This window comes from Martes martes (genome assembly GCF_963455335.1).
Source record: "Martes martes genome assembly, chromosome: 7".
In the NCBI taxonomy this organism is placed as follows: domain Eukaryota; kingdom Metazoa; phylum Chordata; class Mammalia; order Carnivora; family Mustelidae; genus Martes; species Martes martes.
In genome coordinates this window covers 31,602,753-31,625,610 of record NC_137894.1, presented here as the reverse complement: position 1 = coordinate 31,625,610, position 22,858 = coordinate 31,602,753, and the positions used below count along the sequence as shown (strand labels likewise).

The 22,858-nt window shown below is 43.2% G+C and overlaps 1 protein-coding gene across 2 annotated transcripts in view; it reads right to left on the bottom strand.

Moving 5' to 3' along the window:
• The window catches only part of NPTN (neuroplastin), a 69,941-nt gene that overhangs the window by 13,516 nt on the left and 33,567 nt on the right, over positions 1-22,858 (bottom strand). The window contains exons 2-5 of one of the 2 annotated variants that reach the window (XM_080807575.1): positions 21,909-22,256; positions 16,680-16,851; positions 12,844-12,938; positions 1,052-1,185 (exon numbers count right to left, since the gene is read on the bottom strand). In XM_080807575.1, the coding sequence (XP_080663701.1) occupies positions 1,052-1,185; positions 12,844-12,938; positions 16,680-16,851; positions 21,909-22,256 (749 nt within the window). The remainder of the gene's footprint in view (positions 1-1,051; positions 1,186-12,843; positions 12,939-16,679; positions 16,852-21,908; positions 22,257-22,858) is intronic. The other variant, XM_080807574.1, reaches the window with a different exon arrangement.

The window sequence follows — 22,858 nt, the reverse complement described above, 5'->3', positions numbered from 1 at the left end:
GAAGAACCATGGACTTGAAATAAAAAACCGGACTTGACCCTTCCTTGGTTCTGTCACTAATCCACTTTGGTTAATATGTAATCTTTCTGAAGAAGCAGACTAGATTATCTCCTTGGTCCCTTCTGATTCTGACTATTGACAATCAGAGAGGATGCCTGAGAAGTACAGTGCTGGGCATGCAAGGCCTGGGGACAGGAGGAATGGATGACACCCTCTCTGACAGAAAGAGAGACTGGCCAAACATCATGAATCAGAGAGTAAGAGTCTAAAACTTGGACTCCCTCTGCACTACCAAGAATCATCCCACAGACTGGAAAAGATGTTTTCTTTGACCTTTTTGGGAGCAGATACTGTCAGATTTCCAATGTCCAATGCTGCCCTGTACCTCACCATGTTGCTTCAATCCCTAATCAATACTCCCTGTGTTCTGGAATATACTAGTAATTGCCCTGGCCGCCATGTCTTCTTCCAAAACCAGAAAGGTATACTGAGACTACTTCAAGAGCAGTGTTTTCTTTTGGACAAATGGACTAGAAAAATAAAAAAAGTTTAAGATTGGGGTTATCCTGAGTGCCTGGGTGGCTCAGTTGTTAAGTGTTTGCCTTTGGCCCAGGTCACGATCCCAGGGTCCTGGAATCGAGCCCCATGTCAGAGTCCCTGCTCTCTGCTCAGTGGGAAGCCTGCTTCTCCCTCTCCCACTCACCTTGCCTGTGTTCCCTCTCGCTGTCTCCTTGTCAAATAAACAAAATTAACAAAATCTTTAAAAAAAAAAAAAGATTGGGGTTAGCTATTTCAACTTCCCATCTTGAAGGCAAACCAGTCAAATCCCTTCGCAGACAGCCACCTTTAACTAATCATGTAGGGATTCCATGCTGGACAGAGACTGTCAGTGACCTCCACATTCAAAATGTAACCGTCTGTGACTAGAACGGGTGACCTAAGCCATGCCAGTATAGCAGGTTACAGCAACTAGTCCAGATGTCTGGACCTCCCAGGAGAAACTCTAGCACAGAAACCCAGGCAGAGACAATCAGGGCTGCCTCCTACTCACCATAGGCAAACCATTCTTCTTCTTGCGCCATATCCAGTCTGGATGCGGGTAGCCAACTGACTTGCAATACATCATGGCATCTTGCCCTTCATTCTTATTCTCACTCCGTTTATGGCCAGTGATGTCAGGAGCAGCTGTGAGAGAGTGTTGAACAGTTACCACAGGAGCCTACAGGATACAAAGGCCTTACCTATGAACTCGGAGCTCTGCTTCTAATACAGCCAGTCTCTAGGCTGTCCTCATAGTCATCTTTGATAACATGCATTTCAGGTCAGAACAAAGCAATGGAACCAATCCATCCCCTACCTCCCACCCACTGAAGCAATCACGCAGATACCAGGATTACTATACATGAAGTTCTGCTAACAATGCAGGTGGTTCTCTAACCCCCTAGAAGAGGGGACACAGGCTCAACTACCCTACATGAAAACATCCTTTAAAAAAATGCACAAAGGAACTATTATCATCTCCTCTTCTGGTTATGGTTTTGTTTTTGTTTTTGTTTTTGTTTTTTCTTAAAATGTCTGCACTAATAACAATTACAGATTGTATCAAATGTCATATACTCCTTTAAGGAAATGAGAGATCCCGAAGATCAAATACCTAAAATCAAGTTCTACTACAAGATACGTGAAAACAATGAATGCCCAGAGAAGCAATCTGATGAACATCAATGGGCAAGGTTCTCCCAGGAAAGAAGTAATCCAGCAAACTGGTCTTCACAAAGGGTAAGAAAGGAATAAACATGAAATTCAACCAGTGTCCCAAGAGACTTTACTAACAGTTTAAGAATCTGACCTGTACATCTGATTTGCAGTAATCTCAATAAATCCAAACTTGGAATTTCTAGATATATTAGACATTGCTAGTATTCTTTGCTTTAAGGGATCACTTATGAAGAAATAGACAGCATCTGTGGTTTAAAAATCAGGTAAGTTTCGTTGCGCCTGGGTGGCTCAGTGGGTTAAAGGCTCTGCCTTCAGCTCAGGTCATGATCCCAGGGTCCTGGGATTGAACCCCGCATCGGACTCTCTGCTCTGCGGGGAGCCTGCTTTCTCCTCTCTCTCTGCCTGCCTCTCTGCCTACTTGTGATCTCTGTCAAATAAATAAATAATATCTTTTTAAAAAATTAGATAAGTTTCAAGGATCCAAGAAATCAGAGATGGGGGCTAATTCTCTGAATTTAGTCGCCTTTGATCTTTTTTTTTTTTTTTAAAGATTTTATTTATTTGCCAGAGAGAGAGAGAGAGAGAGTACACACAAGCAGGCAGAGAGGCAGGTAGAGACAGCGAGAGAAGCAGGCTCCCTGCCGAGCAAGGAACCCAATGCGGGACTCGATCCCAGGACCCTGGGATCATGACCTGAGCCGAAGGCAGCGGCTTAACCAACTGAGCCACCCAGGCGTCCCTAGTCGCCTTTGATCTTAACTAAATTTTCCACCATACCTCCTCCTCATCAGTTACAGTAATGTGAAAGCAATAAAACTCAAAGTAGGCCAGATGTCACTTTGTTGGCCAAGATAGGAAAGAGAATCAATAAGCCTAGTCCAAATTCCAGTTTTGCTTGTTCTTTAATTATTCTGTGCTTCAGTTCTACACCTGCTATCAAATGGAGGTAATTCTAGCCCCCACCTACATCCAGTGTCCTTGGACAAGTAAGATTTAAAACATTCACCCTGAGACTATAAAAGCCTGCACCATTATATTATGTCATAGGCTCGTCCCATGTTCCCCCCCTAAATAGCTTGGTTTTTCTTGGCTTAAAAAAATGATCCAAAGTCCTGCTACTTCTCAAACTGTGCTTCCCAGCCCACTTCTAGAGGCACCTGGACAGAAATGGAATGAACAAGGCCCCAAGGTGTCTCTATAGCCACTGCCTGCCCAACTGAAGCCAGCTCAGTACTAGTCAGTGTGAGGTCTTTTCTAAAAAGGATGTTATAAAAGGAAACATCGTTAACCCCCCCAGGCAAACTTCCTCACTGCAGAAGGGAGTGGGCCAGCAGGGTCAAATCTTGTTCCAACCAGACCAGATTTCCCCCAAAGCCACTTGGTCACTGCTCAGACCTACTGTTCCACCTGCTCACCCCTCCTCAGAGCTTTCTTCAGTCAATAAATAGTAAAGACCATCTTAAGTACTCCAAGAAGCAAGCTCCACGGCAATACACTAACAAAAACACCATCGGGGAAGACACAACAAACAGAGGAGCTACCATGTTTCATGTGTTTGACTAACATTTGTTGAGCACCTACCATATGCCAAATCCATCAGAATGGTAGGGGGAAGGCCTTTCTGTTGAGGTGAATTTTAGCACAGTCATGAAGAAAATAAGGGAGTAGTGCACTTCTATATCCATGGGAAGAACACTCCAAATAAAAGACAAAAAAGCCTTAAGGCAGAGGTGCACTTGTTATGGACAAGGAACAGCATGGAGGAGTTCGGTTGGAGCTCAGTAAGCAAGGCAAATGGTAGAAGAGGACATCAGAGTGAATGGAGCCCAGATCAAAGAGGACTTTGCAAGCCACTGCAATGAGTTTGGCATTTACTCTGAGTCAGCTAGGAAGCCACTGGTAAATACCAAGCGGGGGTATGGAATGATCTGCCTGTTTAACAGGCTCCCTCTGGCTCCTATGTAGACAACTGTGTTGAGCAACATCTGTGGAAGCAAGACCATTTAGGAAGCTGTTAAGAGTAATCCAGGCAAGGGAGAAGGTGACTTGGATGAGGGTAGTAGCAGTAAAAGTTGAGGAAATTCTGATATATTTTATAGGCTGAGTTAATGTGTTTATCAATGGACTGGATGGATGTGGGATGTGAGAGAAAAGAGCCAGGGATGACTCCAAAGTTTCTGGCTTGAATAATTTTAAAAGGGAGCTGCCAGTTACTAAGATAAGGAAAACTATAGAAGAATCAGGCTGTGTTTTGTTGTTGTTGTTGTTGTTGTTGTTGTTTTGTTTTGTTTAGGGACAGAGCAATGGTGGTAGTAAAAACCAGGAGTTCAAAGTTTAGGACATATTAAGTTTAAGATACTTCTTTAATATCCAAGTGAAGTTGTCAAGTAGACAGCTGAAATGTCCAGTCTGAAGCTCAGGACAGTAGTCTAGGATGGAGATGGAAATTTTAGAAATCAGCGTATGTGTGGCATATTTTTCCATTTTCATTCTCCTTTGCCCCACAGAGAATACCCACTCTGGCCCAGTTCTCTAACTAATACCATCAGCTTTTACCTTGGGGACTCATCCCAATATTGCACATTAGAACCACCTAGAAGGCTAAAAGTTGAGTTGGCTTATGATGCCATGGCCTCTAAGAAGTTGCTATTCTGAAAGGAGGCAGACCAGAAGGCCAAGACCTGAGGAGAAGGATGGGGATGGTCTTCACTCCTACCGTGGTGTTTAGGGAAACACCACTTCCCCTTTTCACTGATCTATTTTGGTATTCTATAGAGGTGTCTATTTACCCATGTGAACATGGCCTTAAAGCCTACTATACACAAAGACTATCTAGGAACTTAGCCACCCTCATCACACTTTGTTGGCCATATTTACATAGTGTAAACCTATAGGAAAGAGTCTTCAATGGTTAGATCTATTACTGCTTTCTCCTCAGCTTAGCAAAGAATACCAAGTGATGCTCTGATTAGTCACCCCTGGGATGGTGGAAGTGTCACTCGTGTTGTGGGCAGAGAGAAAATTAACCCAAGCCACATCACTCTATCCCTAAGGGAAGGATTATAACAACTATTACCTTAGCCTTTGAGTCAAAGAAAAATCTTTTCACTTCTCTCTATCCTTTATGGTAGCAGCTCAATCAGACAGCCTGCATGCACCTCAGATGGCAGCCACATCTGTGGTGAACATCGCATGACGCATAAACTTACCAAATGACAGAGCTGTATACCTGAAACTAATGTAACACTATCAGTCAACCACACACAAATAGCGGGTAAAAAAAGAAAGAAAAGTGGGGGGAGGTGGAGAAAGAAAAGCTGAGCAGGACAGTGAACCCACAGCAAGAAAGATCACCAGACTCTCAGAGCACATGTAAGCACTGGGAAGAGAGCAAGGGGTGTTCCTTAGGGCTCAGAGTCCTCTCATGGTGGTTTTTAAATAGTCACTGAAGTCTTTGATATTCTTCCCTTTAAGAAGTGAAGCATAATTGCTCCCTCCCCAAGTGTGGCCTAGTGACAGTATTCCAATGAATGAATGAATGAATGAATGAAATAAAGCAGAAGTAAAGGTATGTGACTTGGGATAGTTCACAAATGACCATGTGGCTTTCTCCTTGCTCTCTTTTGGATCACACGTTCTGGGGAAGCTTAGCTGTCATACCTGGAGGACACTGAAACAGCCTATGGAAAAGGCCCACGTAGTGCGGAACTAAGGCCTTCTGTCAACAGCAGCCATGTGAGGCAGCCACCTAGGAAACAGATCCTCCAGCCCCCATCAAGCTTTCAGAAGACTGCATGCAGCCTGACAGACCCTGAGCCACCCCACTAACCAGCTCCCTAATTCCTGACCCACAGAACCTACGAGGTAATAAGGGGGGGTTTTTTGTTTTGCTTTTGTTTTAAGTCTCTAAGTTTGGTGGCAATTTAACCACCCAATGAAGAAGACATTACCCCATTTACATAGACTGGAAAACTCAAGTTTGGAAGTTATTGAACTTCTAAAAGTACATTGCCAGTAAATGGTAAAGCTAGAGACCAAATTCAGGACTGATTCCAGAGGTCATGCTTTTTTACTTTATCACATAGAAGAGAAAATAAACCAAACTCGAATGGAGTCCATAAAAAATAAAAATATACAATATGCATTACAACTGCATAGAAAACTGCCTAAAGGTTATCTTTGCTTGTAGAGGTACCAGAACACTCTAGACCTGAGGTGGATTGATTTAGCTGTCAGAGTTTACTCTGTATATACCATAACATAAATAAAAGGAGCTTTGGACTTTAAGTCAAAGAAATTTAGGCTCCACTGAAACTACTCACCAACTGAGTAACCTAAGGTGGGTCATTTAAAATCCTTTGAGTTGGGGCACCTGGGTGGCTCAGTGGGTTAAAGCCTCTGCCTCCGGCTCAGGTCATAATCCCAGAGTCCTGGGATCAAGCCCCGCATCTGGCTCTCTGCTCGCTGGGGAGCCTGCTTCCCCCTCTCTCTCTGCCTGCCTCTCTGCCTACTTGTGATCTCTGTCTGTCAAATAAATAAATAAAATATTTTTTAATAAATAAATAAATAAATAAAATCCTTTGAGTTTCACTACTCACTTTTGTAAAACGGGAGTAATACTCACATAATTCACAGCGGTCTTATGAGGATTAACTTACATCTCTGTACCAATCTAGCACATGATTGGAGCTCAGGGTCAAAAACATTTAAATTTAGTTATTAATCAGGGAAAGGAAAGGCTAGACTTAGACTCTGGCATTACAAGTTCTAAGAAATCATAGAGGTGCTGATTAACGTGTTCTCTCCCTACTGATATAAACAGGACTTCTGTTTGTAACTCTAATAAGGTTTAATCAGGTCAGATACTCACAAATTTTGATTAATGGCCTATTTACATTGATTAAGGTGTCTCACCTTCTATGGGCTTGCCATTTAATAAGGAACTACTTAGGGGCACCTAGGTGGCTCAGTGGGTTAAAGCCTCTGCCTTCAGCTCAGGTCATGATCCCAGGGTTCTGGGGTCGAGCCCCGCATCAGGCTCTCTGCTCAGCAGGAGCCTGCTTCCCCCTCTCTCTCTGCCTGCCTCTCTGCCTACTTGTGATCTCTCTCTGTCAAAGAATTAAATAAAATCTTTAAAAAAAAAAAAAATAAGGAACTACTTAACCAGGGTCAGCTGAAGGTGGGTCTGAGGCATCTGACAGAGCCAAATACTCCTTACTTCCCCCTACCCTCTCAGGGAGGCAGAGAGTAACAGAGAGACCTTTAAAAGAGATCATAGATCTACTCAGGAATTAACTTGCTCTCTGGCCTTGTTAGCCACATACTCTAATATTAGACATCAGTTAATGGATATCCTTCCAGTATCCTGATGAATGGCAACACAGGGGTTCCAAAAGAGTCTTAGTTACCCAAAAACATCTGACCCAATTTCATTATCTGGGCTCACGGCTGAGGACGAACACGTTTCTCAGCACCCTCTGTTGCCTGTCCAGCCTACACTTAAGAGCAAAGCATCCAGCTTCTCTGTCACACTGGTGGCTGCAGGAAGTGTCCACTTGGGCAATGGAGGCATGTTCAGCTGAAGCTGACATTAAATAAAGTTAAACACAACAGAGCTAAGAATGGGGTCATGGTGTGGGGTTTCATGCTTCTCAAGGCAAATTCATAACCTCACAACTCGTTTTTCATCTTTGCTGCAGGCAAACTTATAGGCTTGGCTGAAGGCGGAGAGAGAGAGAGTTAAGATTTACTTTAAGCCAAGGGCTAGCCCAAGAAGCAATATGAGACTGGTCACAATGGAAACAAAGGGGATGTTGGCTTTGTGGCTCAGTAAGCCTTCTCCACACACGGTAGATGCATCATTCATCTGAAGACTAGAGCAGTTTGGGACTTGTGCTGCCTTCTGCAGATGAGGCTCTTCCCTTTCCTGTGTGTGAGAACACTGAGTGGGTGGCATCTGAAGTCTCCTCGGAGACAGTGATTCTAGCCTGAGCCACTCTAATCACCCAGCGTGCTCTTCGTAAGCCTGATGTCCAGCCACAGTGCCCACACATTCAATCAAGTTTGAGAACCACTGCTCTCATATCTTTCCTGGCACCAGTGTTTGAGATCAGGGCAGTAGAAGGAGGAACTGTCCCTTAAGACAGGGAGATGAGTGAGTGGAGGTATGTGGAGCACTGAGGGGACACTCCCAAAGCTGAGAAGCTGACATAGCCAACTACCATGAAGAAAAGAAGCTTAGGAAAAAAAAATAATAAATTTAAAAAAAAAAAAAGAAAGAAAGAAAAGAAGCTTAGAGATCCTTTTCTTCAATAGCCCAACCTCACCTTTGGATTCTCCCTCTTCCATATAAGGGAACCACAGCCTACTGGAGCCTTACAGGAACTCTTAAAACCATCTATCTCATCCTGCTTCATCACACACTTGTGGAAGCTGAGGCCCGAGGAAAGAGAGCGAACGACAGTGAATGGTTAGGGCCATGCAAGTTTAATGGCAAGGCAGGATTAGAACCCATTTCTTCTGACTCTCAGTCTAAGATCTTCTGACTGTTATATGCTGAACACAGCAACATGGCTTAGGGCCTAGAAGCACAGGTTCTGGCACGAGAGTGCCTGGATGAGAACCCTTGTTCCATGGGTTACCTGTCACACTGGGCCAGTCATCTAATTCCCTGGATCCTCCATGTTCTCCCCTGGAAAGTGGAAATAATAATGGCATTTCCACCCAAGAGCTGTGAAGACTATAAGGGAGGACCGAACAGTAATGCACCTAGCACAGAGCCTGGCACAGAGTTAGTGTGCAATGTTAGCCATTCTTATTAAGGAAGGTCAGGGTAGCACCCTGAAGAGAGGAAAAGAAAGAACAGGTATGGTTATTTGGGCTGAGGTTGATGCTCACAATGTTCTAGCAACTTCAAGGTATTATTTTGCTTTCAAAGACTTCTCAAGTATGGGCAATTCTGAATCAGAACCAGCTTTGACATAAGTTCTGACCTAAAGGATGTCAGAACCTCTAAGCATCGTCGCCTATCAAAGTAGCTACCAAATAAATAATCACGAAAATGCTCTGTATGCTCAAAGTGCCAGAGAAATGAAGAGATGTGTATTATTACTCTTAATGATACTGTCATCACCGTACAGTCCATCTCAGCCAGTCTGAACTTTAATGTATCGATTGTAAGGCCATATTATAGAGTAGGAAACAAGGATGCAGGGTAAGGTTATAACATTTAGAAATCCTAACATTTAGCCATAACATTAAGATACAAAGAAAGCTGAGAAATATGGAGGGAAAAACAAGATCGGTCTCATGTCTGGTAGCCCCCACAAGACAAAGTCACTTGAAATGCCCAGTGAGCAGGGAGAGATAATGGTGAGCTTAATAAAATGAGTTAGACCCTCAATGCAGACCTTCCTGGGTCTGGGATGTACCTTTCACAAGAGGCGATAGCATATTTGTTGCAGAGGATTTGGTGACCACCAGAATCCTTTTCTAAAAACAGAATAAAATTCAAATTCCTTATTTCTTGGACTAATCAAAATAACTGAGTGATGAGGATAGGGTTTGGAAGTCAGGAGAGGGATTTTCTTTTTTTGTAAATTACAGACATTTTTAATGTGCTTTGTTATGAGCACATTTTGTTTTCTAATTTCAGAAAAGGAAGAAAGGGAAAGAGGAAGAGAGTAAGCGTTAGAAAGGTTGAAGAATCACAGAAATAGAAAATTCAGTACCTATCCATTCCCGAATGCTCTATAGCAAGCTATGGAGTCTCTAGAAGACATAACCTCAAGTCAAAATGCTGGGAAGAGAGATGCCTCCCCAGAGTTATCTAAGTGGATCCCAAGACAGGCTGGGCTTTGGGGCCAAGATCCCACTAAGATCTAGTCATGGCTATTTCCTCTCCCCTGGCCAGCCCTGCTCCATCTTTCACCCCCAGCATCTGCTCAGGTCACCTGGCAGATACCTAAGAAATGTAATCCTTACACAGTAATAGTATCTTCCTGTTTACACTGTGCCACATTCTTGGCCTTTAAAAAAAAGTACAAGAAAAAACCCTACTTCAGATGCAAGGCCTTCCCTACTACATGCGGACATTGCCATCCTCAAAACTCCTTCCTTGACAGGGGCTCTACAGGCTAGAGTAGAAAAACACTGCCACCTCAGGCCTGCTCCTGGCCATGTGCCCCTCCGACTCCCTTAGCCTTCTTTTCCCTTGCACACCGTAAGCAGTGCAAGACGTGATGATCTGCTCTTCCAGTGCCCAGTTCTGGTCCAGTCTAAGCCCTTCACTCCCCGCAGTGCTAAGTCCCAGCAACACCTCAATGAGGAGGAGCCGAAGGCATGCAGTACAAGCCAAATGGGGGAGAAAAGGGCTGCAGACTGTGGAATCGGTGCTAAGGCGATCTATCTGTGTGGTGTAAGTGAGACGGCCCTGAAATGCCAATTTATACTTAAACCACAAAGGAAGATTCTCAGAGACTCCTTTCAGCAGAGGTCACTTAATGTTTCTTGAATCTCGCTCAAGTACTCAGCATATTTTTCAAATCTTCATAGCTATACAAAGATAACTGTCTTTTACCTTACCATATGGACTCTGAGAAAACAAAACCAGAATTTATATGAAAATGTTTCAGGAATCAGTGCCCCTCTCTCTCTCTCTCTCTTTCAGTGCAAGGCAGTTTGCAACCCCAGCCACCTAGCTTAGAATATGATCCTGGGCTTATGGCAAATCTTTTAAAGTTAAACTAAAAAAAAGTCAAATGTTCAGTCTTTATCGGACTAAACTAATTATCCCCTAAAAGACATTAAATGTTCAGCTGTTTTCTATCCAGGTGTTAGGGAAGAGAGAGACTGGAATTCCCTGTGAATTTTCTTGACAGACTAACCTATCAGTCCAAGTTAATCACAGAATATGCTTTAGAATTCTATGAAAGAGAATTCTCTTAAGGTTTACTCCTTTAAAAGCAGAATTCACCACCTGCCTAATTTCCTCACAGAGCTCCTGGGCAGTAAAATGCAGCAGTGCACAACACACACAGTCACAGCAACAAACTACCGTGGAAGTTTTAACCTCCTCTGAAAATGCTTCTGCCTGCAGCCTCCTATTCTCTGCTCCTCCAGACCACTACCTCCTATCTGCTAAAGGGAATGTAAGGAAAAGATGTCTTAGGGGGTCACAAAAGCACAGCTCATGAGCAGCCAACCACCGGGAAACCTCCATCTCCACTCCTGAAAGCGCTGCTAGAAATCAGGAGAGCCAAGTCAGCAGGATCACAGTGAAGCCAGGACTTCCAGTTGCTTGGAATTACATTTCAGGCTTGGGGAGGACAGCTAACTACACACACCACTCTCCCTCCCTCACCCATCCTGTTACATCCTGCGCCAAAGGCTCAGCCTGGAAGGCTACAGGGCCTCCAGTCTCTCCTGGGAGAGTAAAACATCTCTCCAGGTAGTCCTGCTCACCCAGGCAAGGAAAGACACTTGGCTGGCTTAGAGAAAAGGCCTTCTCATGCCTCCCTCCCCATGTTGAACAAATGTGTTATCCTTCAAAAACAGAGATAAGGGGGGAGGTAGGAAAAGAAAAAATGAAAGAAGATGGGATCGGGAGGGAGACAAACCATAAAAGACTCAATCTCAAAAAACAGACTGAGGGTTGCTGGGGGGAGGGGGGACGGGAGAGGGTGGTGGGGATATGGACACTGGGGAGGGTATGGGCTACAATGAGTGCTGTGAAACATGTAAACCTGGCGATTCACAGACCTGTACCCCTGGGGATAAAAATACATTATATGTTTATTAAAATAAATTAATTAATTAAAAAAAAAAAAAACAGAGATAAACCCAGACCTCTCCAAGAAAAGCCCTGAAGGAATCAAATCCCAGGTTCTCTGCCCTGTGTGGACTGTAACCATGCCACTGTGACTCAACCCCTTCAGGCATTTTGAATTCAATCTGGCAGCTAAAAGAGACACTGGCTGTCCTTATGCCCACTTGTAAGTCAGGGCTGTGTCAGCAAGACACGACTTTCATTTAATAACAACATATAACTGAAACTTAGAATCTGTCTCAGCCTTTCTTTAATAATCTGAACTTCCAGTCTTCTAATTGTTTTAAGAAAGATCTGAATATTGGCTATTATGGGATCTTCCATTTCCTAAATTTGTCCTTTCAGCCACTAAAGATCACCTATGGATTTAAAGAACAAGCCTGTCTTTTCCTAAGCAAAATGAAGAAGACTGGAAAAACAAACAAACAAACAAACAAATAACCCCTCATCTCTTTAGTCTAACCTCAAACAGTAGCCCCACCTTCCCCCTGGACATTTCATAAAATGGAAAAACAGGGGACTGAGAGTCAAGACCTGGGTTCTAACCCTAGCTCTGCCACAAACCACTCTGTGACCCAGAGCTCATGGCTGCACTTTTCTGGGTCTCAGCTGCTTCTTTGAAATAACACAGGAAAGCTGGTTTCACGATGTTAGGGTAGTTCCAATCTTATAAAACTCACTTGTCCCTTCTCTTAGAGTTCCTTTCCTTTCTTGAACTTTCAGCTACATGCTCAAGACACAGCTGCATGTTGAAGATGCCATGCACCCAGATCCTATTAAAATTCCAATGAATTACCCACAAATAGTTTATGTGCACCATGCACATCGTATTTTTCCAAATCCTGTTGGCCTGTTGGAGAGACCTATGTAATAATATTTGTAAGGCACTTTGTTCTAAGGGATTTACATAGGTTGAACCATAATGAAGCTGTCAACATTCATTTTTACCACACAGAAACAGCAATTTCCTATGCTTCAAACTACCATATCAGCTTATTTATTCCTCCTTACAATTTTACAATTGAATAATTTTACAATTTATTCCTCCTTACAATTTTTACAAATGACACAGGAGCACAAAGAAGTTAATAACTTGCCACAGTCATATACATAGCTAAGAGATGATAGGGCTTGGAGTTAAACCTGGGCGCCTAAGCTCTGAGCCTGTGGTCCTACCATAATGTCATACTGCCTCCCATAATGGGAACAAGAACAGCTTGAAGACTGGAAGTCCAGACCAAGGTAGTGTGTCAGAAAGAGAGCGAGAGGCTCACACTGCAGCCTCTGTTGGGTTGTACCTTTCACTTCAATGGTGGCATTTGCTTTAGGAGCACTGACAAAGTGATATACACAGTGGTATTCGCCTGAATCCTCAGCTCTCGGCTTATTGATCCTGCAGAGATGAGAAAAAAAAAAAAAAATCAAGTGAGGAAGCTAGGAACAAATATACAACAAAATACACAACAAAAGAATCAAAAGGGCAACCAGGGACCCTGCTCTCCAAACTGTGTCCCTGAATGCAACTCACCTCCTCCTAACTAAAAGCAAAACCTCCCTCCATGTATTACAAAACATTAATGCTTCACTCCTTACTGGGTGCCTGGAATACAAATATAGAATGATACATGCTCTCTAACCTTAAACAAGCAATCAAAATAAGAGGGCTGTACAAAACAGACTCTATATAGATATAAAGTCTGATAGATATATATCAGAGGATATATATATATATATATATATATATATATATATACACACACACACACACACACATATATATATATATCTCCTCAGATATAGAGAATGGAGCTGTCAATAAAAACTTCTTGCTCACCTGGTGGTTCTAGTCAAATAAGTAAGAGCAGGGAAAAAAGCAAATCTTCTGTGCTTCCCTAAAGACCCTGTTGTGGGCTTATTCTTCCCACACTGTATTTCAGTAGCATGCCTTTCAATAAGTCTACTCACTAACAGGACCCAAGGGACATTAGGGAGAAAAAAAATCTCTGACATCAGAGAATCAGCCACAAAGATGCGACTAAACTTTTAAGACTTTTAAGTACAGGGATGCCTCGATGGCTCAGTCGGTTGGTTGTCTGCCTTTGGCTCAGGTCATGATCCCAGGATCCTGGGATCCAGCCGGGCATCGGGCTCCTTGCTCAGTGGGGAGCCTGCTTCTCCCTCTGCCTGCAGCTCCCCGCACTTGTGTACATGCTCACTCTCTCTGACAAATAATAAAATCTTAAAAAAAAAAAAAAAAGAAAGAAAGAAAGAAAGAAAAGAAAAGAAAAGACTTTTAAGCACAGCTAGAACTCTAAGGACCTGCACAAATCTGCTTCCTACCCTCATCTCAGCCACTTTCTAGCCCTCCTGGGCTCTTTCCAGTTTTTCAACGTGCCCCACTTGTTCCTTCCTCAAAACCTTGACACGAGATATTCCTTTAGAGAATGCTCTTCCCATTACCCTTACCCTAACCTAAGTCTTTCTGCATCAGTCTTGGCTCACATCACTTCCTCCTACCCTCAATCTAAGTGACATCCCTCTCCCCGACATGCTCATTATACACTCTAATTCTTCATAAGCATTCATCATATGTGATTATATACTTATTATATATGTATCATAAATATATATCACATGTTTATATAATATATATTTATAAAATATAATATAAATATACATACTTATATAATATATAAATATGTAATATATATTATATATTTATGTGATTGCTTGATGAATGTCCAGTTTCCCAAAAGACCAAGTTCTATGTGGACAGGCCCTGTTTATTTGGTGTATATGCTGCATATGATCTGACCTGGAATACAGCAGAGGGAAGGAATAAAGGAGTAAATGACTGAATGAATATAAACGGAGAGTAAACAGCTATGCAGAGATCCTGATGAAGTACATCAGAGTGACAAGAAGGACTGTAGAAAGTGTGTATGGCTAGAACAGCACTCCTCTGAATTCCACAGGGTGATCCTAAACAAGCTTTCTTGCCCCTGACAACCAGCTTCACACCAGCTCAGTACACTATAGCCTAGACACACACCCCAAAACATATGCAGACAGGCTAGTGTGTAATTACCAAAGAGAGAGAAATCCACATCAGAGGACAGCCATCATATAGCTTCTCTTTTGGCTCAGTGGTTAAAACATGACACTTGTGATGGTCAAATCTCCACCGCACTAGTTAATGTCTGAGAAAAACCCCTAACCTTGACCACTGACTAGCCTAATATATGTATCCATCTTACCGTTCATCCCAAAAAAGAAACGGGGTTAACAGAATATGGATGAGGAGAGACACAGCCTCTCCCTAGGACTGTCTCAGCATACCCATGGCAGCATAATATTCTAAGAGGAACAGCCAAGAGTCTTCTAAATTTGATACAAGTAGCTCTTCTTAAATCAATATGCTCCCAATAGGGAAAACAGACAAGTCAGCTGCTTTTAACAAATGTTCCAGAGTTTCAAGGAGGAAAAGCAGCTGTATCCTTAGGGCTCAGACTAACTCTAAAAGTTCCTTGAAAAGACTTAGAAAGATGACTCCCAAGCTTGAGCCCATGCCTAGGGCTCAAAATCGCCTCCCTAACATTCCCTTCAACTAGCTATTGGGAAGCAACTGAAGCAAATGGAAAACATCCCCTCGAGCTGAGCAGGTGCAGGGTCTGAGACCGGCTCCATAGCTGACTTGATAGGTGGTCCAAGGGACTCACAGCTGTTACTTCACAAAATGTGGGAGAACACAGATTCCCTGAAAAACTCTGACAACGCAGAACACCCTGGAGAGCTGCAAATAAGCTGACCAGAAAAAAGGAAGAAAGAAGAAGGAAGAAGAGGAGGCGGAGGCTGTATTTTATAAAGTCAAGCTCAAATTTATAAAGTGACAGTTCAAAGCCCTATAGGTGACATAGTACAAGACCTAGGAGAAACATAACTGGATGTCTGGTACCTTCAAAGAATTAATTGTAAAAATACAAACTTGTAAAACTAACAAACTGATCAAGAATATATGCCTTTCATTCCACCCAATAGTTCTATGTGATTAACCTTTTCTAAACTATGAGAATATAGCTGAGGCTGTATTTCCAACTTAATATCAGAAGAAACTACAGTAGAGACAGATTAACTTGCCACTAAAAATGGTATGTTAAAACAGGGGGGAAGAAAAGACCTAGGTTCTAGAAAGTCAGAAGAGCTGAAACCTAGCCTTGCTTCTGAAATTTACTAGCTGTAATATTTGGCCTTGAAAACAGTGAAGAGTCATTACTCTTTGAGTTTCAGTTTCTTTACTTGAAAAAAGGAGGAGGATCCTTAATGTGAGTCAGTCAAATAAGGGGTATGAAAAGATCTCAATCTTGCAAAATACTACAGAATGTCTTTGCTACTCCTGGGCACACAGGTTCTCCTGGTTTCACTCCACTGCACTCTTTCTTTGCACTGCATCAAGCTGACAAACAGGATTAGCTGATCCTTTTCCAGATTAATTTTCAACCACAAACTATTCTGAAAGGTGAGGTGCCATGTGCTCTAGCTATTCCAAAAAAGCACCAAATCTTTGGGTGCCAGGGTAGCTTCAGCCAGCAAATATATCCCTTTCATCAAATGATGTTTCCTGGTTACTGGAACTACCTTATTCCAGATCATTAAAGAGCCCTGTATCCACTGGTCTTGATCAGGTTCTGGTCCTATTTAACCATTCCTAAAAGGTAACTCACTAGGAAATCTACTCAGTGGAAAAATCTCTTAGGGTGCTCTTGCTTTAAGAGTCCTAAAGTAGATTTCAATCTGATTCCTCAAACCACAGGATTAAGAGATCTGCATTCTAATTGTGACTTTCCTACTGACTAGCACCATTCCTCTGAGCAAAGCATTCCCTATGCTCTCTGTTTCTCTATTATCACAGTGAGGGGAACATCTATGACTCTCAAACCTAGCTATTCATCAGAATCCTCTGGAAATCTTTAATAGATCCCTGGGCCTCACCCCAGATATACTGGGTTAGACTCTCAAAGAAGGGCCATATATATCTTACATGTCTCCCACATAACATAATTGTGGATTATGCATGTCCATAGTAAGTTCAGCAGTGTTCCCTCCCATCTTCTGAGGAGCTGCTGGTCCCTCTCACCTGTATTCCATGTTGCTGGCATTCTTGCGAGTGGCAGTCAGTTCAACCCCATTCTTTGTCCAGTAGCTGTATGTAAGGGTGTGAGAGTTGGAGGTGAGGTTACACTGCAGGGTGACGGGGAGAACAGGGCTGTCTCGAAGAATGACCTCTTCACTGGTGACAATCCTTGGCTCTGTAATAAGAGTGCACAGTGATAGGGTGCCATAGCCTTCCATTCTCTGTAGCCCTGGCCTGAGAATCAGATGGGGTAGGATGGGGAGACTAGAAGAAGAGGGAGGGCAGACAGGACCACATGAGGAGTTTCACTTTACCACTTTGGAGGAAGTCAAGAAAGGAAAAACAATGATTATAAGCAAATGACCACTAGCGCAGACAACAGCCTGAAGACCAGTTGGCCTAGACGTGAAAAGAATGGGAGTATTATGGGTACTTGTACTGGGAACAATCCACTTACACTTTTGAACACCACCGTTTTATGATTTAAGAACCACCAACCAATTCAGCTTCAATTAGAAAACCAGGCTCCACCTTGCAGTTCTGAAGACAAAAGCAGTATCATTTATGTAACTAATAAACTCCCTATGGAGTTACTAGGCCTTGGAACAGTAACAGCTATAATTAGATAATACATGTATGGCTTTTCCCACATTAAATTCTTATAAACCTATGGCAAACCAGCCATGGTCATTAATTATGCAGAAAAAGACAGTGTCAATCCTAACAGCAAATTTCCTGCCAGAAGTCTGTTGCATTTTTCCAAATTTTGCCAAGGAAAAATTCTTAAGGAACCATCATATTTCTTCTCTCCAGCCCATATTTATTCCCAAAATAAAACTTTTTCAGAATTACTAAGTAAAACACATTCCACTGTGCAGATAATATAACTAGAATGCAATATGTGTTGGTATCATGGCTTCCTAGCATTTTAGAGCTAAAAGGCCCTTAGAGTTCACTGAATCCCCACTCTTTAAGAGCCAGAAATGGAAAATGACTTGTGCAAGGCCATAATTATTATTAGTGGCAATGCTGGGCCTAGAACACACATCTGACTGAATTCTCTAGCTCTGTTCCCTCCCCCACTTCCAAACCCCACCCCACCCCAAATACACTTTCTGCCCTACGGCAAGTTATATACTTCATCTCCTGCTTCTCTCCTGGGCTGATAACCTGGGGTCATTATTCTAAAACCTACTTGACTCAAATATTAGAACACATTCAGCAGAAACACACTATCATTCCTGGAAGGTTCATCCTTAAAGCCCTTTGAATTCCACCATCATATTAAAGTTAAAGATGTTTGTCGTCTTTTTGTTATTGTTACTTCTCTCTAACCTTTTCCCAAGCTTAGCTGTTATTCTACTTTTGGTCGGACATTTTCAGGTCAAGTCTAAACTTTTCCCAACCACAATTCGAGGTATTTCCTTACTCTTTTTCCAATTGTTTTTCAGAAATCTTAACTAACTTCCCATTTCCCTGTACCTGGCAACTCTGTAGCAGCAATCTGACACCATACAATATAGTTCTGACTCTTAACTCTTGAGGACAGAGGTCTCTCCCTCCACTGGAGCTAAGCTTTGTTCCCGTACAAGGAGGCGGACAGAATGGAGAAGTCATGGGACACTTGAAAAATAGAATGCCCAAGGACCTCCTAATCAATGCAACATTTCTGACTATAGAGCTCATATCAAAGGAGACTGACAAATAAAGCAAATCCTCAAGTCCGTTAAATTAAATGGGTTCTCACTATTTTCCAATTCTGGCAAAGGGATAGTGGTTATCTTCCATTCAGCACTGGTCCTTACTGGTAACATCAAACAGGGTCTCTATGTACAGATAATGGAGGCATAGCAGCCACTAAGACAGAAGCAGATGCATGTAAACACGTTAGCGCAGTGGTGTCCCAAGGTTTCCAAAACACACTGGACAGAAGCCAAATCCCTGGGCCTTAAGTCGAGTGGAACGGCTGCGAACCCTGCAATGGAAGGCGCACACACACCATCAGCAGAAAGCACCACAATTCCAAGAAAAATCAAAACCAAGCAAAAACGAAAGAGAGAACCAGTACTCCACAGAAATTAAAAATATAAAGGCAACATTAAAACCCAAACATACTTTTAGGTTTTTACTAAATTTTTATTATCCAATTTTCTTTTCTGACCCATACGGGATTCTCCTTCTGGTTCTTCTCAGATTGCACTGAGAAAGGGTAAACTCGGAGGATGAGGCCAAGAGCTTTCAGATGTTTCAACACAAGGAGGCCAAAGTAAGTGCTACTCTTACCTGTGATGATGCAAATGCCCACTGCAGCTCAGGGAGATCAAGAAGGTGATGAGAGCAACCTGCAGACTTTCTGCCAAGAATTCTTGGAAGGCAAAGGAAAGCACTTTTCCCATTATGTGTTAAAGATCCAGGAGAGAGTCAGCTGGGAGCAAGTGGATAATTTAAATAGGTTTACACAGGATTCTGCATCACAGGAGGGCTGTGGAGTAGGGTAGCCTCCCTCTGATAACTGCTGCATATGGAAACCAGTACCAAACCAAGCTCCTTGGCCAGGGTGCCACATCTGCATTCAGCACCAGGATGAAGGTGGAGCTTTTTTTCCTGTGGCTTAGCATTGCACATGAAAGTCCAGGAGAGAAGTACATTTAGGAGAAGCCCAAAAACATTTACCTGCCACTGACTCCTATTTAGAAGCAGTGGGTGGGAGACCCTTACCCTCACCATCACTCATGTATAAAAGAACATGCTATGGCCAGGGAGATTCCCTAAAAACTGGGCATATTTCTCTGCCTGCCTTACCTTACTCAAGGAGCTTTGGGGAAAGTACGGTCAAGAAGTCATCGTTAGGAGCGCCTGGGTGGCTCGGTCGATTAATGTCTGCCTTCAGCTCAGGTCATGATCTCAGGGTTCTGGGATCGAGCCCCACCTTGGGCTCCCTGCTGAGCAGGGAGTCTGCTTCTCCCTCTCTCTCCAACCCGCCTCCCCACTTGTGGCCCCCACACCCCCACCCCCGTCTGTCTCAAATTTTTTAAAATGTCATCCTTAGAAGACTTCAACCTCCTCCTGGAGGCAAATGTCCTTGGGATGTTAATACCACAAAACAATCCAATTAGAGTGAATTCAGGGTGTTTTTTAGAGGTAGCAGCAGCAGCTCGGCTCTCTAAAAGTTAATGAGGGTTAACTAATTGATGGGGAAGTCTGGGATGAGACTGAACTGGCCAGGGTTTGGTTTAACCACATGAGACACTTCTAAGTTAGGAAGTTTATTTCCAAGTAACTGGGGAAATGTTATATATTCTCAAGGATTGGTAGGTAAGTACCCCCAAAGACTCATCTTCTTCTGGCCCCAAGGCATGACCGTTGAACTCTGAGTTTATTTGAGTCAAGCTCCTGGAAGTACAAGTACCATATGCCCAGCCCAGTCCATGCCTACAAACTTCTGTAGATCTTTGTGGCCATTTGGGTAATTCTGCTTTTATAAGGAAAGGAGCAGGGGGGCAGGAGAAGGAAGCGTGCAAGGGAAAAACTGTTAAATAAAAGGAAAATTGCTGGGTTAATATTCCCCATTTTCACATAGACAGGTTTTCTTTTCCCCTTTCCAGAAGCAGGTTCTCTGATTGAACAGTGCCAGCTGCAGCAGCCTCTCCTCTCTCTCCCCTAAGGCCTCTCTCCTCTTCATAAGCATCTTCTAAGATACTATAAAGAACAAACAACTAACCTGCTATCTTCCATAAAGTATATAGATTCAGGGCCCATGTCCTATTATTTCCTGTGTTATTACTAAATTCCTCATAAATGTGTTTTTACTATTTTTACTTACTCCTTCTAAACCAATCAGTTCCTTAAGCCAGTACTGGCTGTAAGTCTGAGTTCTTGAAGAGAAGGCGAAAACCCAAAGGATCTTTCCATTAAGTAAAGTATGCTCCCTCAATTATAATCAGGTCAGATGTGGGGCTAGAACTAACTCTTCCCAGCCAGGAGCACTAGCTCACTGGAGACTTCTCCCTCCCTCTTCTTCCCACTGTACAAGTAGTAAGACAAGACACTTTTCAGAAAGAGAGGTGGCCACAAGAGCTCCTGTGTCTAATGTCTTACCTGTACCTGCTACAACAGAAGAAGAGAAGAACTCTGAGCCAGCCACTTAGCTCCCCCTCATCACTTAGTTGGAATTTAGTTTCTTCTTTTTTCAAAACACAAGAAAAGGCCAGTGTGAATGGCTTACAAACTAGTTCTGGGGTTGCCAATCTCTGGGATAAGGAGCACCATGCCAACAGTCAGTCATCAGAGTCAAACTATCTGTGAACAGGAAGCAGATGCAAATCTGACTTTGGAACAGCAAGATGGGGTTTAAAAAAAATACTTTGCAGTTTAGTGTCACCTGGTGCCTACCAGCAAGACATATGGAAAAAATATCAGGCTGCTGCTTTTAAGAGAGCAGGAGACTGGATGGGCAGGACCAGTAAGGAGTGTACTGCTGTAGTGGAGGGCTGTTATCAGAGAAGCACGTGCCACTGTTTTAGAAAAGAAAAAGAGCTGGAACTATGGAAATATCCAAGCTTACATGCCACCCAACAACCAAAACACACCACCACACCGCACCCATGGCGACATTCCCATCACAGAACAGGATGACACCAAGTCACAGTGAGGGAAGAAACTGGGCAGACACAAACTTAAAACCATAGAGGTGAAGGCAGCTACTCAGAGAGCTTCAAACAGATGAACAGAAAAAATAAAAAGTAGTTAGATTGGGGAGAGAAACAAAAATAAAAAGGCACCAGAGAACAAATCAGCAAAAGGATAGCAGGAAACCTACTACAAAATTAAAGGGGAGGGAAAGAAACAATTCAACACTACCCTGGTTTAACTGCCTGGTTTTGTGAGTTTAAGTGGTTTTTGAGCCCCCCAGTTCTCCCTCCCCACCTCTTCCCATTGCAGATGATTTGGACAGGCACGGATTTCCCCAAGTTCTTTGTTCCTGAGGAGAAAGACACAGAGAAGGGATGGGGGATGAGGGAGGTAGAGAGGATGGCAAAGGGGAAAAAAAAAAAAAATGTTGCCACAGATGTTTTCATACACTACAACCAGAAGGGTCATGGGTTTGAAAAAACGAAGACAAGGGGTGGGGTTAGCGATCATACTGGGGAAGAGGGAAAGGAAGCAGAAGGGAAGGGTCATCGGGCCACCTCTAATGACTACAGTACTACTACTGTAGGGTGCTGGACTCACTCTGAAGGACGCTTATGGTGGCCTGGGCTCGAATCCATGTTATGGAGGGGTTTTGCCTCAAGTCATTCCTCTTGGGGTCGTTGCTGGCCCTGCACTCGTAAGTCCCAGAGTCCTCCAAGGTGAGCCGGGTTATTCTCAGCACACTCACGCCGTTTGACCCGTAGGCGGTGTTTACGGTGACACGGCGCTTCCGAGCACCGTCCCACAGCTGTCTGAAAGACTCTGCCCGGTTGACTTCTGCGTACCACCACTGGATCTCTGGCGTGGGGCTCCCGACCACGTCACAGTACAGCTCAAAGGCGTCCCCAGTGAGCTTAGTTTCTGACATGGGCGACTTGACAAACCCAGCTAGAGGGAGGGGGAGCAGGAATGCAGTGACAGGCCAATCAGAAAAAAAAAAGAATCAACAGGTGTTAATAGTAATTTAAAGAAAAGAAAAGAAAAAAGCAAATGAGTTGCAAAGAACAAAAAGGATTCATTTTTAAACTATAAAGAGACAGTAAATAGCATTTCATACAAGCTTTTAGAAGAAGAACCACCCTGGGAAGCTTATGAAGCAAAGGCAGGCTAATTACAAGCTGGGGCGGCCCAGGTGCTAGCCAGGCAGAAGCAAGCCCACTGGAAAGCGTTTTAGCAATGGGCCCAGTTGGTAGGAATGAGAAAGCCTCAGGTCTCAGGGAAGAGTCTTTTTCCTTAGAGCACAAACCATTACCTTTCCAAATTCAGGCAAGTGATGAAAGATAACCGCAAGCAGCAGTAGTTCAATATGCCAAGTCAGGATCTCTCTTTTAGATGGGGGAACACTTTGTTAGAGATGGAAAGTCTTCAGTGGGCCTCAACAAGAAATACCAACTGACCTAATGACACCTTCTCTTGGGAATCAAAGTCCAAATTTCAACTGAAAAGGTAGCCTATTTCTCTCTTGTGCAGGATTCCATGCTGAGTTCAGG